The sequence below is a fragment of the Protopterus annectens genome, chromosome 1.part1 (assembly GCF_019279795.1).
Source record: "Protopterus annectens isolate FY-2018-M chromosome 1.part1, PAN1.0, whole genome shotgun sequence".
NCBI lineage: Eukaryota > Metazoa > Chordata > Ceratodontiformes > Protopteridae > Protopterus > Protopterus annectens.
Genome location: NC_056726.1, coordinates 1,151,549,939 through 1,151,563,240, shown reverse-complemented (window position 1 = coordinate 1,151,563,240; position 13,302 = coordinate 1,151,549,939). Strand labels below are relative to the sequence as shown.

The following is a 13,302-nucleotide window of genomic DNA, read 5'->3' as shown; positions in this document are numbered from 1 at the left end:
GGCAGGGATGTGGGACAAGAAACATCACATGCATAGAGTGTGGTATGGGGGTGCCAAAGGCCTAGGCTGTGCCATACAGTTGGCAGCATGTGTGTGAGTCAGGAAGGGGTGCTGGTGAGATGTGCTGTGGAGAGGTGCCATGTGTGTCTGTTGGTGACCTGCATGTGACAGTGATGTTTGAGGGTGTTCATGTACACAGTCAATCCCAGTGCTAGTATGTACATGTATATAAAGTTGGACAGCTGTGGACCATATATGGCAGAGTGGACAGTTCACTATCTCTGGCCATGAGCACAGAAACTTGCTCTGTCAGGAGATGCACTGGCACCACCACACCCAATGTCGGATGTGGTGCTCGTACCTGATGGTGACTGCTCATGTCATAGTGTGAACAACATACTTCCCTCTGTAGTGCAGGAGGTACTGCCACTATGGAAGTGTGAGTGTGCACAGACATGTAGTCTCTCAGCAGATCATGTTGCTGATCTACATCCACATGCCCGATGCCCTACTCCTTCCAGATGTTCCAGCATATACAATGTCAGGGCAAAGTCAGACACTGTCTCAGCCTACCCTCTGTCCACTACATCAGTGAAATGTTCCATGGTGTTACCAATACAGTGGAGGCAGTCATGCATGTCAGACTGTGCTGCATCCAAGACCCTGGGCATCCATTTGGTGTTGTGTTTGGTATGTGTCTGTGCCTCCATGATGGCCCAATCATGCAGCAAGTGACCCTGTGACAGGAGGTAGATAATAAATACATTTATTTTAACAATATTGGAGGTCTTCACTACTGGCTTCATGCACACACATTTTGGATTTTGGATTACAGGAGGTAGATGGACAGCAGTCCCCCTTCGAGCACCCCTGTCAATCTGCCTGTGTGGGACCTCACCAGCTGTCTGGCTATGGCCAATGTCTACTGTCATTGATGTCATAGTTGTCACACTGTCCTGTTCAATGTCGACACCATGTGACTGTCCAATATCTGTGGCCTCTGGGGACTGGGTATGTGTGGGCATACTGACTCTGTGCAGGGACAATGGGGGCAGAAGAGTAATGTCAAACTATGGGACAGATTCAGCCCCTGGTACCCCACCCATGCCTCAAAATGGACACTATCATAATCAGAGCCCGATGGGACACTGCCATCAGTTTGTGAGGGGAACAGACTCCAACTCCCCCTGTTCACCTGTAAGGAGGAAGACAAAATCAGTACATTATTACCTGCAGTATTATGTATGGTAATCCACACAGACTCATACAGATGAGGAGCAACAACTGCATTATTGGGAGCTGGTGGCTGATTCTAGGTTTGCCAGGAATTCCTCTGTAGCCATGAGTGGTTGTTCTGTTGCAGGCCTTCCACCGGTGGCAGCATGATCCCTGGCCATAGCAGCTGCCCTTTGATGTATGGCATTGAGCATATCCCTGGCCCTGTGGCAGACCTGCTCATATGTCCTATCCTGATGTCCACTTTGGTTAATTGCCCTGACAAGTTCACCCCACAATGCTATGCTGGTCACAATGTTGACGGCTCCTTGAAAGCAGAATGTGATGATGCAGTCTGAGGCCATCCAGGATAATGGCAGTCTCAGCAGCTGTAATGGGGGATGCCTCCTGCGATACATTGTTCCTGAAAGACAACAAGAGGGGGACACATTACAGGACCAGATATGTGGACATCCACTATGTATGACCCTGTGCAACCAATACAGCCTGCACTATCCACCGCTCAATCATATGTCATAGCCCACAGTCTATCCACACACTACATGTGTGGCTGTCACCAAGGTAGTAGTAATACTGGACATGTCCCTGTGTGCTGTGACAGATTCTGCTCCATGTCTCTACACCCATCACTGCACTCTACTGTGGTGTGTCCCCTATGGGCAAGTTCCCACTAATATGTCATACAACCACTGTCAGGCAAGCATCTGTGTGATATTACAACAACTATATGGGGACAGTCCAGCAGCAGCAGTGTGCCACAATGACAGAAAGCAATGCAAAGCTACTGTACTATATGTTCTCTGTAGGCATCCCACCTCCCCACTACACAGATGTATTGCTGACTGTGAATGTGTGCCTCATGAATGTGTTCCTTTTGGCACACATGTGGATGTCTGACAATCGGGTGCCCATTCATTTATGGTTGTTGACGGAAAATAGGGAATCTGGCTGTCACAGATGACCCCTCAGTAAACACATATGCTACAGTAATATCTGTTAGTGTATTCATAGTTTTGCATTGTATGGCCAATATGTATCCTCTGTCACTGAGGCTGGGCCTGTGCCCCCATTACTTATGACTATGACCAAATCCTGCTGTAGGGGGTTGACAGTTATGTTAGCCATAGCTCTAAACCAATGAGGGACGAATGTCAACAAAACAATGACCTAGCCAGGGTACATCGGGGACAGTCAAGAACACCTGTACAATGCCACCACTATTTATGTGTGGCATTGACAGACTGAGAGGTGGTGAATGACAGTACATTGTTTGGTGTTACAGGAGTGTACACCCTTACTTAGTGCTGCTATATCTAACACAGATTCCACTAGTTTTTCTACAACAGCTGACTGTTGTAGGAGGGTGTGACAGGGGCAGAGCTGGGATTTCACTCAAAGTACTGACAGTTGAGAGACATGCCTGTAGCTGTTGGACAGCAGTATATCAGCAACATGGCAATACTATAGATATATGACAGGCCTACTGTTCTAATCCCTATTCCCCATACCTCTATCCTACCATCTGAATCCCATTATATGGGGACATCTATTGCATACCTGGTAGAGTGAAGTACTCCTCTTTTAAAATATTCCTCTGCAAATAGCTTGCATATTCATTGTCTGTGTGAGCAAAACAACATACAGACCTGTTCTCCATAGGCAGTTGATTGTCTTTTGTAGGTAATTCTCATTAACAGGTAATTGTCTGTGCACTAATCAGTGGCTGAGACTTGCTAACTGCATCCAAAACAACTAGGTTGCACTTTCATTAGCCAATGACAAGATACCACAGAGCAATATTTAAGCAATTCATGTAGGTCTTGGCCCCTTTCTTAGTCTTTGAGATGAACATTAGTAAGGTGTGGAGACTACAGCATCACAGAGGTTAGGTACAAATACTGTCCACTGTTGAGATTTCTGAGGTATGTCCGCAGTTTTGCATGATATGTTTGGCCATTGTATGTTTGGATGTTGTGATTATCTGGCAGTTTAGTGGTAATCATTGTGGGTTGAGGTCAATCAGGAGAGGGAGACGTGAGTGTCAGACATCATACCCATCAGAATATGCATACAGATGCAGTAGCTGCTATTCTATCAGCTCACTGTCTTTGTAGGGGCAAACTGTGACACATGTCCCTGTTGCTGGACCGTTGCCCCCCACACTTTTTGTATATTTTTGTCGGGATCCCTTGTTCCAGGGGGTTGTAAGATATGGTAGGTCTGTAGCAGCTAGCTTACTATACAGCTGTGTATGTTCCAGGCTGCAGCTGCTGCTGCAGCCTAAGACACATGGAGGGAGAGTGAACTCTTTGGAGGACAACACACTGTACATGTAATTGAGGCAGTGGTGTCAGCTCTGTCATCACAGCTGAGCCAGGGAAAGGGTACCCTTTACAGTCCAATCGAGGCATGTGCTTAAGGTATATCTGTTATGTAACAGTGCAAATCACAAAGTAGTAGGTGACATATAGTTTGGCTATATGAATATGTGCAGTGTGTCCCTACCTACAGGCCTTTGACTTGCAAATATGGGTAGTAGTTAAATCAGTAGCAGCAAGTTGTGTGAGTTAAAATTGCATGACTCAGTCATTACTTGCTGTGTTCACAAGAATGTAATTGATGTGTAACACACTGGATTCAAACCCAAGACTGTGGGTGGCAAAATAAATTACGTGCAATTCATTTAATCAACTGAACTACTGAATCAGGGCTGAAGCAGGTGTATGTGCAAGGTATATGCCCATACATATAGTCTGTGATACACATTGTCTGCATCCATAATTATGTGCATGGCTTTCAAAGGCAGCTGTTGTGCAGCAGGGTCCCGGTTGTACACATGTACTTTGCCATTGCTGCCTTAGCAGGTCTGTTTAAAGATGTTTCTGCTAAAAGGGTAGATTTACCTGCAATCTCAGGCCTCATATACAGTCATTATTATTTATTTGGCTGTGTGCTGGTATACTTTAAACACCTTGGACGGGAAAGGTGTTGTAGATTCTGAGGAGCATGTACCTCCAGGTGGTAGCAGCATGACTGAGATCCCCACCCATGGGCAGTCAACACTGTTCCTTCAATGCCCCGAAGGTGGCTGTGCTGGAGGCTGGGTGCTAGGATGACCAGGCCCTGCAAGGTTGTTGAGTCTGCCCTCAATCTGGCGCAGGCATTGTTCATAGCTCCTATGAACAATCCTGTGCACCAAAGCTTGTAGTTAATCATGGGTGACTACCGCCCCTCCGCCACCACTTCCAGGGGGGTGGGACCTGTCCCCTGAGGCAGTTACACCCAAAGGTGGTGCAGGGCCAGAGGATGGGGCACCACAAGCCTGGGTCCCAGATATGCTGGCACCCATTGCCACGGTCAGCTGAAGTAGGGTAGATGGATCAGCAGGAACCAGCCTGCCCTGTCGTGCTGAGATGATAGTGGTATAGCAATGCGTATAGGTTAATTATGAACAAAACATTTTATTAGTAATAACAGCATGCCAGAACATTGGAAATAACCTAATCAAATTTCAGTTCATATTATCAGCATGCCAGTAACAATTATAGCATAAGGCCAACAACATAGGTAATTAAACAAGATATGTTAATATGCAACCACTGTAATACATAACAATAATAAAACACATGCCCAATATAATGTTTATTGCAGAACATATGTTAATAGTAAACCATAACCAATGAATAACAGTAATAAATATATATGAAGATAAGGAATGGGGGAGAGAGAAATACAGTTCATCAATACCATTATAAGCTATATAGTTGACAACAGTACTATCTACTCTACAGGTCTGTCCTTTCTTTATGTGTATAGGTGCCCTATAGCTGCTATAGCATGTATATGCCTCTCAAGCTATCCGCATGGGACAGTATGGGCCAGGCAGTAACACCTGCAGGTACATAACTACAGAGAACACTTGCACATCAGGTGGACCTATATAACTAGCAAGGTGTACTGTGGGTTGATGTTCTGTTACTTTGCTATTGACATACATCATGTCGGTGATACACCAGTGACAGATAGATTACACAACAGTAATTACAGTCTGTGACAGTGTGACACTTGAAAGACATGTATGTACGGTACAGAGAGTAAACAACTATCATGCCTTGCTTGGCAGGCATGGGGATAGATAACAATAGCAGTGACTGCAGAGGACATGTACATCAGATGTCCTAACTGACTGCAGCAACATTTCACAGTCACTCCAGGCATACAGCCATACCAAGATTACACATTTTATTTATTTATATTAATTTATTACAACTTGTACTTATTTCTTTCATTGCAGTATTATCACATGCCTGGTATTGAGTTTAACAGTCTGTAACATCTGTATACACAATTATTTACACATAAAATATAGGCTACCTCAACCATTTACCTGTAGGTCCTGTGGAGAGAAAGATATCTGTTATCAATACTTGACTGATACTATACTATTTTTGGCATGAATGGGGTTAAAAAACAATAGCAATGACTGCAGAGGACATGTACAATTGACTGCAGCAACATGTCAGACAGTCCAGGCATACAGCCATACCAAGATTACACATTTTATTTCTTTATTTCATTTTAATAAAACTTGTACTTATTTCCTTTATTTTAGACAGTATTATCACATGCCTGGCACTAGATTTAACTGTCTGTGACATCTGTACACACAATTATATACACATAATGTGGGTTACCTTGCCCATTTACCTGTAGTTCTTATGGAGAGAAAATCTGTCATCATTACATAACTGATTCAGTAATATTTATTACTACATGCCACTGGATTTGAACTCTGTCCTGTGTGCCAAAATGTACTTCATACAGAGCGCTTAACAAACTGAGCTACTGATGATTACCAAATATTTGCCTAGAGCTCCCCTAGACACAAAATAAGACCTGGTAATAGTAAGTAGACTGCACTGACAGTTGGACACACATGAATGAAATGTCTGCATGACAGAGATACTAGGTAACCTATACATTACTACATAGAATGCAGGTGTACATGTGGTATTGTTAGTGGGTGGAAATGTCTGTGAAGTCTACAAACCATATCAGATTACTGGATTGGCTGCCTCACCTGTATACATTTGCAGACAGTATATATGCCGTCTAGAGATATTACACTGTTATACTTGCCGACAGCACTGCATCTCAGAGCCTGAATGTATATCGCTGAAATGCAATGGTTAAGACAAGACAATCCTGATATACACAATATACCTTGGGTTTTATTGCTATAGCTTCATGTGTTATTGCAGAACAGGTATAATCATTAATGTATAGTAAAACGGCTCTGTATCTACACTTATTGCACAACACTCTTTATGAGATATACCCTGAGGCAGGGACTGGTATTGTTTTTTGTTTTTCTTGCAGAACAGTTGTCATTATTGATTTCATGCAAAATAGCCCTACTTACACACATATTGTACAACACAGCTTTATTACTGGTACCTTCATGCAGTTACTGCTATAGTTTCACATTGTTATTGCACTGCAGTAGTTGTTATGTGGGCATCGCAATACATCTGTAATTCCACAGTTATTGTAATAGAAACTTTATTTAATTTACATAATCAAGGTTAATGCATTACTCTTCCCTGCTTATTGCACTACATTTGGCAGTAGTCACTTATTGCAGTCCAGGTCTATGACCACATTTATTGCAATAGAATCAAAACTGTATATACCTAATGGCAGTTAATCCTTTGCTCTTTTTTGCTTGTATGACTGTAGATTGCAAGGTACAGCCATACTCACCACACTCACGGTGCAACCTGACACCTGGCCAGGTTGCACACTCATGGTGCAGCCTGGCCAGGTGCCCCACATACATCTCAATGTTGTGAGCCTTCATGTCTGCAGCTGCTGGGAGAAAAGCACACCATTATGCATACCAGTTTAGCAAATACTCAAGTATAGGTAGTGATGAAACAAAGATAAATGAACTTGCATACATGATGGGCATTCCCCACCTGGAATTTTTGGACCCAGGTGCCCAAGAGTGCCCCCTACCATCTTTTCAGGTCATCATGGTGGTGATGTACCTGCTCACCTGTGCGGGCGATACCTGTTATACTGGTGAGGTCCCTTGCCAGCTGTTCCCAGGCAGCTGATCTGCATGGTTTTTCACTAGGAGTCCAGCCATGACCCTGGACTCCAGAATGCCCCAATGCTGCACCCAGAAGTGCACACCCTCTCCAATACTTGCCATAGTATTCTCACAGGTTGAACTTCAATGGATTCTGCAGTATTCCCACCTATTGTGCTTAATATAGTCTGTTTTCCCACCCTTTAATGCCATTGGGAAATATTTAAAAGTGTGGTATGTCTCATAGCATTGCACAGACCAGAGTAGCTCAGCTCAACAGTGCTTAAACTGGCAATACTTAGCAATGCTTAGCAGTGCTTACCTGTGCACAAACCAGATAAATACAGACGCACATTGCAAAGCAGTGCCAAGCAGTGCTAAACTGTCTTTTATTTAGGAAGTGCTTAGCATGGCTTAGCAGAATTTAGCAGAGCTTAGCTAAGCACAGAAAAGCAGGATTTAAAAAAATAGCATAATTTGTATTTGGAAAATAAATGTTTAATAACCCTTCCATGTATTCAAAGCCTGCACCTACTGAACATAAGGCTGCCACTCTACCCATTTGGCTATGGGGAGGTGTGAAATGCTGCTATACTTTTACTTATACCTCTCAGCTATGTTTAAGCACTGCTGAGCACCACGCAAACCCACTCAGCTATGCTTAAACTTGACGTTTACATAAATAATGAAATATATCTTGTTTCTATTTTTAGGATGTCTAGCACATGTCTCTTGCTGCACTCTGCACCACCGTGCAAACCTGCTATTTATATTAAAAAAAATGTTGCATTATACTGATATAATGTGTTGGACAGTACAGGGAGTATGTTGCTCATCTGCAGCCTCAGTTAGCACCACACTTCATATACTGATTCAATAACTGTGTTCCATGGCTCTCCATCAGCAACACACCATGATTAATATGCATGGCACTCTCCCAAGACAGAACTATGTACAGGGACATGGTACTAGTCCATGTAGGCTCTACATTATGCCTACATAGATTTTATTAAATATAGGAGGCAGTTTCAAACAACAGCTATCAAAAGTTAGTGCTGTATAAATTTCCACAATTTATACATCATTTGTATATACTGCATATCATGCTTTCATTTATTTTCACTTCTTAATAGGCTGGTTTTACATTTGTACACAAAGCTCTCACCTAAACATAGTTTCTATCACACAGTGTAGTTCACAAATGGCAAAAATTCTCTTTTATCTTCGAAGGGTATTTAACATTTTTCATCAGACAGTGATATTTACTTGCTTTAAACACAGGAATATTCACACACACACACACACACACACACACACACACACACACACACACACACACACACACACACACACACACACACACACAATAGTGTTTCTCAGTTGTAATTTGCCTCATTAGGACTCAACTTTTTCAGATACATGTGATGATGGGTAGGCTTCTACAAAAGACATGAATCTTGAGCCACCCTTTACAACTCAACGCTTACCATTTGGGAATGAGTGGTCATATTTAATTACCTGGACAGGAACACATTGGCTTTGTATTTATTGCCTACACTACAGAGGAATAAAGTACAGTTGCATAAAATCTTACCACAAGAGTAGATGTCCTTCTCTTCACTGTTGCAGTATTATTTACTAAAGGGATCCTCTGCCAAGGTTAGCCCAAAATCTGGCTAGTATACCAAAGCCTTAGGTTTTCATGGGCATTCTCTGTCACATGTATGCGCCCTGCTCACAATGTAAAACATAAAGATGATATACAGATGTACAGACTTCAGAACTGAAAAGCCACAGGAGGAACAACAGTCCAAGGAGTAAAGGAGGAGCATGCATTCAGAAGCAAATAAGAAAAAGGAGTATCAAAAAGGGGGAGGAAGGAGGGAGCGAATACTGAAACAGTGAAGAGAGGGACATCTACTGTTATGGCAGGATTTTAGACAACTGTACTGTGTCCTCCCATGTCACTGTTGCAGTATTCTTTACTAAAGGGAGAGTATAAAAGCTCAAGAGGAAATCTGGGAGGTGAAAGGCCCAGAGGACCCCTCAAGAAAACTATGCAGGATAGTTCTGGCAAAGCCAGTTCTCACCTTGGAAATAACATCTAACTTGTAATGCTTAGTAAAGGTATGGGGAGAAGTTCAAGTAGCAGCCTCAAGGATGGAAATGGTATCAAAGCTTTTGAAAAAAGCACCAGAGGAAGCCACAGCCTGGCAGAATGAGCCTTAACAGAAACCAAAAGTCTTTTCCCATGAAAGGATTAACACAATGAAATGGCTTTAGAGATCCAGGAAGAAATGGTTTAATTGGAAACAGCCAAACCTAAAGATATGGGATAAAAAGAAATAAAAATTTGCTCAGACTTGTGAATGGCCTTAACCTTATCCAAATAATACCTGAGATGTCTATGTAAATCCAAGGAGAGAAGAACTTTTTTCACTAGTAAATTGCAGAGAAGGAAAAAGTGGTCAAATTAATAGACTGATTAAGAGAAAATTCATTAACCACTGTCAGCATAAATGAAGGTAGTACACAGAAACACCCTGTCCCTGTGAAAAAATGAAAAAGGAGGAACAACTATAAAGGTCTGAAGCTCAGACATTATCAGATATGAGGTAAGTGCCAACAGATGAACAGTCTTCCATGTACGATGCTGCAAGAAACCAGAAGCTGTTGCTTCAAAAGAAGCCTAAGTCAATTTTTTCAGAACAAAATTACAGAAATAGCTGACAGGTGAGTTTTAACTGAAGAATACTTAAACCCATCATGGAGCAATTCACACAAATAAGAAAGAACCAGAGGAATCTCCAAAGAAGGAGGATCCTGGTTATGAGCAATGCATCATACAAAAAATCTTTTCCATTTGGACATTTAGACAGTGTTTTTTCTGGCCTACTACAGAACCCGAAGCACATTCTCAGAAAAGGGATCAAAACCCTATCACCCACAGTGTCACTTGAAGCGATGAAAAGTCAGGATGGATTAGAGACCCTTGTATTATGAGAGTAGGTCCACCCTGTGAGGTAACTTGTCATTATTGATCTTGGCTAGCTGCAGAAGGTAACCAATACTGTCTTGGCCAAAGTGGAGTTGCCAGAAAGATTTTGGAGGAGTCTGAGTAGGACCCTTGCTATGAGATTAAGGGGAGGGAAACCATAGAGAAATACCCCCTTCCAAGAAAAAGATAGCGCATCCACCTTACATAAAAGAGAACTGGGGACTCTGGTGAAAAAAAAGAGGAAGCTGGTAGTTCAAAGGGGAGAAAAAAATGTCTACCTGAGGAGCACCTCACTGGTGGACAGTTTTCAAAAACACATCTCTTTGAAGCATCCACTTGTGAGTCTGTGTTATGACCTGCCCAGAGAGTTTACCACAATGTTTTGTACTGAAGGAATATAAACAGCCTCAGAGTCATCTGATATTGGACAGTCAGATCCCAAACTTGAAGAGCAAGTCTGCACAGAGGGTAGGACCAAGTCCTTGTTTGTTGATGTACCACATCACCATGTTATTGTCTGGAAAGATTTTAAAAGGCCCTGGAAGAAAATGAGTGTGAAAGGCCTCAAGAGCAAAAAAGAGAGCTCTCATTTCCTTGATGCTGATATGGTCTGCTCTTTGATGAATGGTTTGAAGACCCTGAACCTTGAGGAGTCCAAAAGAAACACCACACCACATGTCTGAAGCATCTGAAAAAGGATCCTGAGGTGGGACTTGTGGGTGAAAAGGAAGCCCTTGGTTGAGAGACAACTGATGAATCCACCACTGTAGTCCTAGTTTGAGGCATGGAAGAAGAGGAACTAGAAATTTTAAAGGATGACAGTGTTGGAGGTATACTGACTGGGGACAACTGTAGCTTCCTCATATAGAGTCTGGTTAGAAGTAGCTTAGGAATGGTGGAAGCCATGAATCCCAGAGCCCTTTGAAACTCTCTGGCTGTAACTGAGACTTGAGGAAGAAGGGACTGAAAAAAGGCAGTTAGTGCAAGAGCTTTGGGTGGTGGCAGGGAAGCCAGAATAGGAACGGTCTGGAGCCTGCAACCAATAAAACCATGATCCTGAAAATGAGTCAGGATGGATTTCTCTAAATTTATTGTACACCCTAGGCTTTTCAAGAGGCAAATAGCATAGTGAAGGTGCTGAAGCATGGTCTCTAGAGAGGATGCCTGAATGAGCAGGTCATCCAGTAAGGAAAGATTTGTATCCCCCTCATCCTGCAAAAAGTAATTCCAGCAGTGAGGCATTTGATGAAAACTTTTGGGGCAGTAGAGAGGCAAGAGGGCAAAGCAGAGAGCTGAAAAATGGAAGGAAGAAACAACAAAATGAAGATATTTCCTGAAATGGAGATGGAAGAGATGTGAAGATAATAATCATTCTTGTGATCAAGAGAGACCAGAAAAGCCTGAGAAATAAGAAGAGGAAACAGAGTCAGAAAAGACTGCATCCAAAAAAGAAGAGAAATTCACAAAGATGTTGAGCTGAGAAAGGTCCAAAATGGGCCTCCAGGTGTCTTCTTTCCTGGAAATCAAAAATATTGTGGAATAACCCTCTTCCTTTTCTGGGCAGTAGGAACTGTTTGGATGGTTCCTTGAGACAAAAGGCCCTGAAGTACCTCTGGAAACAAAAGCAGCTGTTCTTGAGGATATTGGAGAATGACCAGAAATGGAGGAAGCGACTTCCACACCATGAAGAATACCTGACCGTGATGGACAGAACCCAAGAATCCTGAGTAATACTTAACCATTTGGGAAGATACAGGGTAGATGAAGTGATAAAGGGATCTAACTTAGGATGGAGGAAAGCAGATAGTCAGACAGAACCTGGCTTGTCTTAAAAAGGAGGCTTATGAGTAGCAGACATCTAAGTAGACTTAGTAGGGTGAGCCAGTCTAGAACCCTGCTTAACTTTGGGAGGAGTAGGATGAGGCTGTCTATGAACAAAGGCAGGCTTAGAAGAATAATTCCTATGAAATTTTGGAATAGGAGTAACAAAATATGCTTCAATTCCTGCAAGGCCTTGACCTTTTCTTTCAGGGGCTAAAAAGGCTCAGCAGCTGGAGAACCAGAGATTTTTATTATCGATGGGAACATCCATCAATTTAGCCTTAATATCATCAGGCAAAGGTTGCAGGCAAAGCCAAGAGTAGCACCTTAACTGAGAACAAAAAGCAACAGCTCTAGAAGAAGCATCAGCTGCATCATAACTACATTTAATGGAATGATGAGTCACTTGGGAAGATAAGCCCAACAAAGAAAGGGTTGAAACCTTTCTCTCAGAAACAGGAAGGTCAGAGACAACCTAAGAGGCCTGAGAAAGAAGAGTTAAGACATACCTGGTCATGTGGGTCTGATAATAGCTCAGAAGGCCAGGGTAGCAGCAGTATACACCATTTTTCCCAGCCATTCCATGACCCTACTGTCCTTATCAGAAGGAAGCAATTTAGCAGAAGGTTTGTCAGAAGACAGACACAACAGAGGGCTCAGCAGAGGGGCATTTGTAGAGAAACTTACATTCATTAGGCACCTTTTAAAAACTGTCAGTTTTTTTAGTGGCAAGAGGTTGAGAATCAGGAGCCTGAGAAGTTGCTAAAAAAGTGTCCAACAGGGCAGCTAGCAACAGCAGAGGGCTTATGGGACTTCATCTGTAGGAGTTCATAATACCTCTTCTGGATGTCAGAAACCCCAAAACATTCCCTTTTAAAGAATTCCATCATACGAGAGATGGTATCCAAAAAGAGATCCTCAAAGGGAGAATCTAGGCTAATGGAATCTTCCTCCTCAGAACCAAAGTCCAGGGGAGAATACCAAGGGCTCTTCCCCTGAGTCCAAATCTTCATCAGAAGAGTCCTGCTCCCTAGGCTTCTTGAACGGAGTAGATGACCAAGGGGGGAGCAGGAATAGAAACTCCCTGGTGAGGCTTCAAGGTTAAGAGTGCATTCAATAACCCCTGTATAAAATCCTGACATTCTCACTGGGA

At 42.7% G+C, this 13,302-nt stretch overlaps 1 protein-coding gene across 1 annotated transcript in view; it reads right to left on the bottom strand.

Annotated features, from left to right (window-relative positions):
- LOC122815812 (extracellular calcium-sensing receptor-like) overlaps positions 1 to 13,302 on the bottom strand; it is a 363,125-nt gene that overhangs the window by 12,547 nt on the left and 337,276 nt on the right. The window contains exon 7 of the mRNA XM_044088617.1: positions 6,694 to 6,706. Coding sequence (XP_043944552.1) covers positions 6,694 to 6,706 — 13 coding nt within the window. The remainder of the gene's footprint in view (positions 1 to 6,693; positions 6,707 to 13,302) is intronic.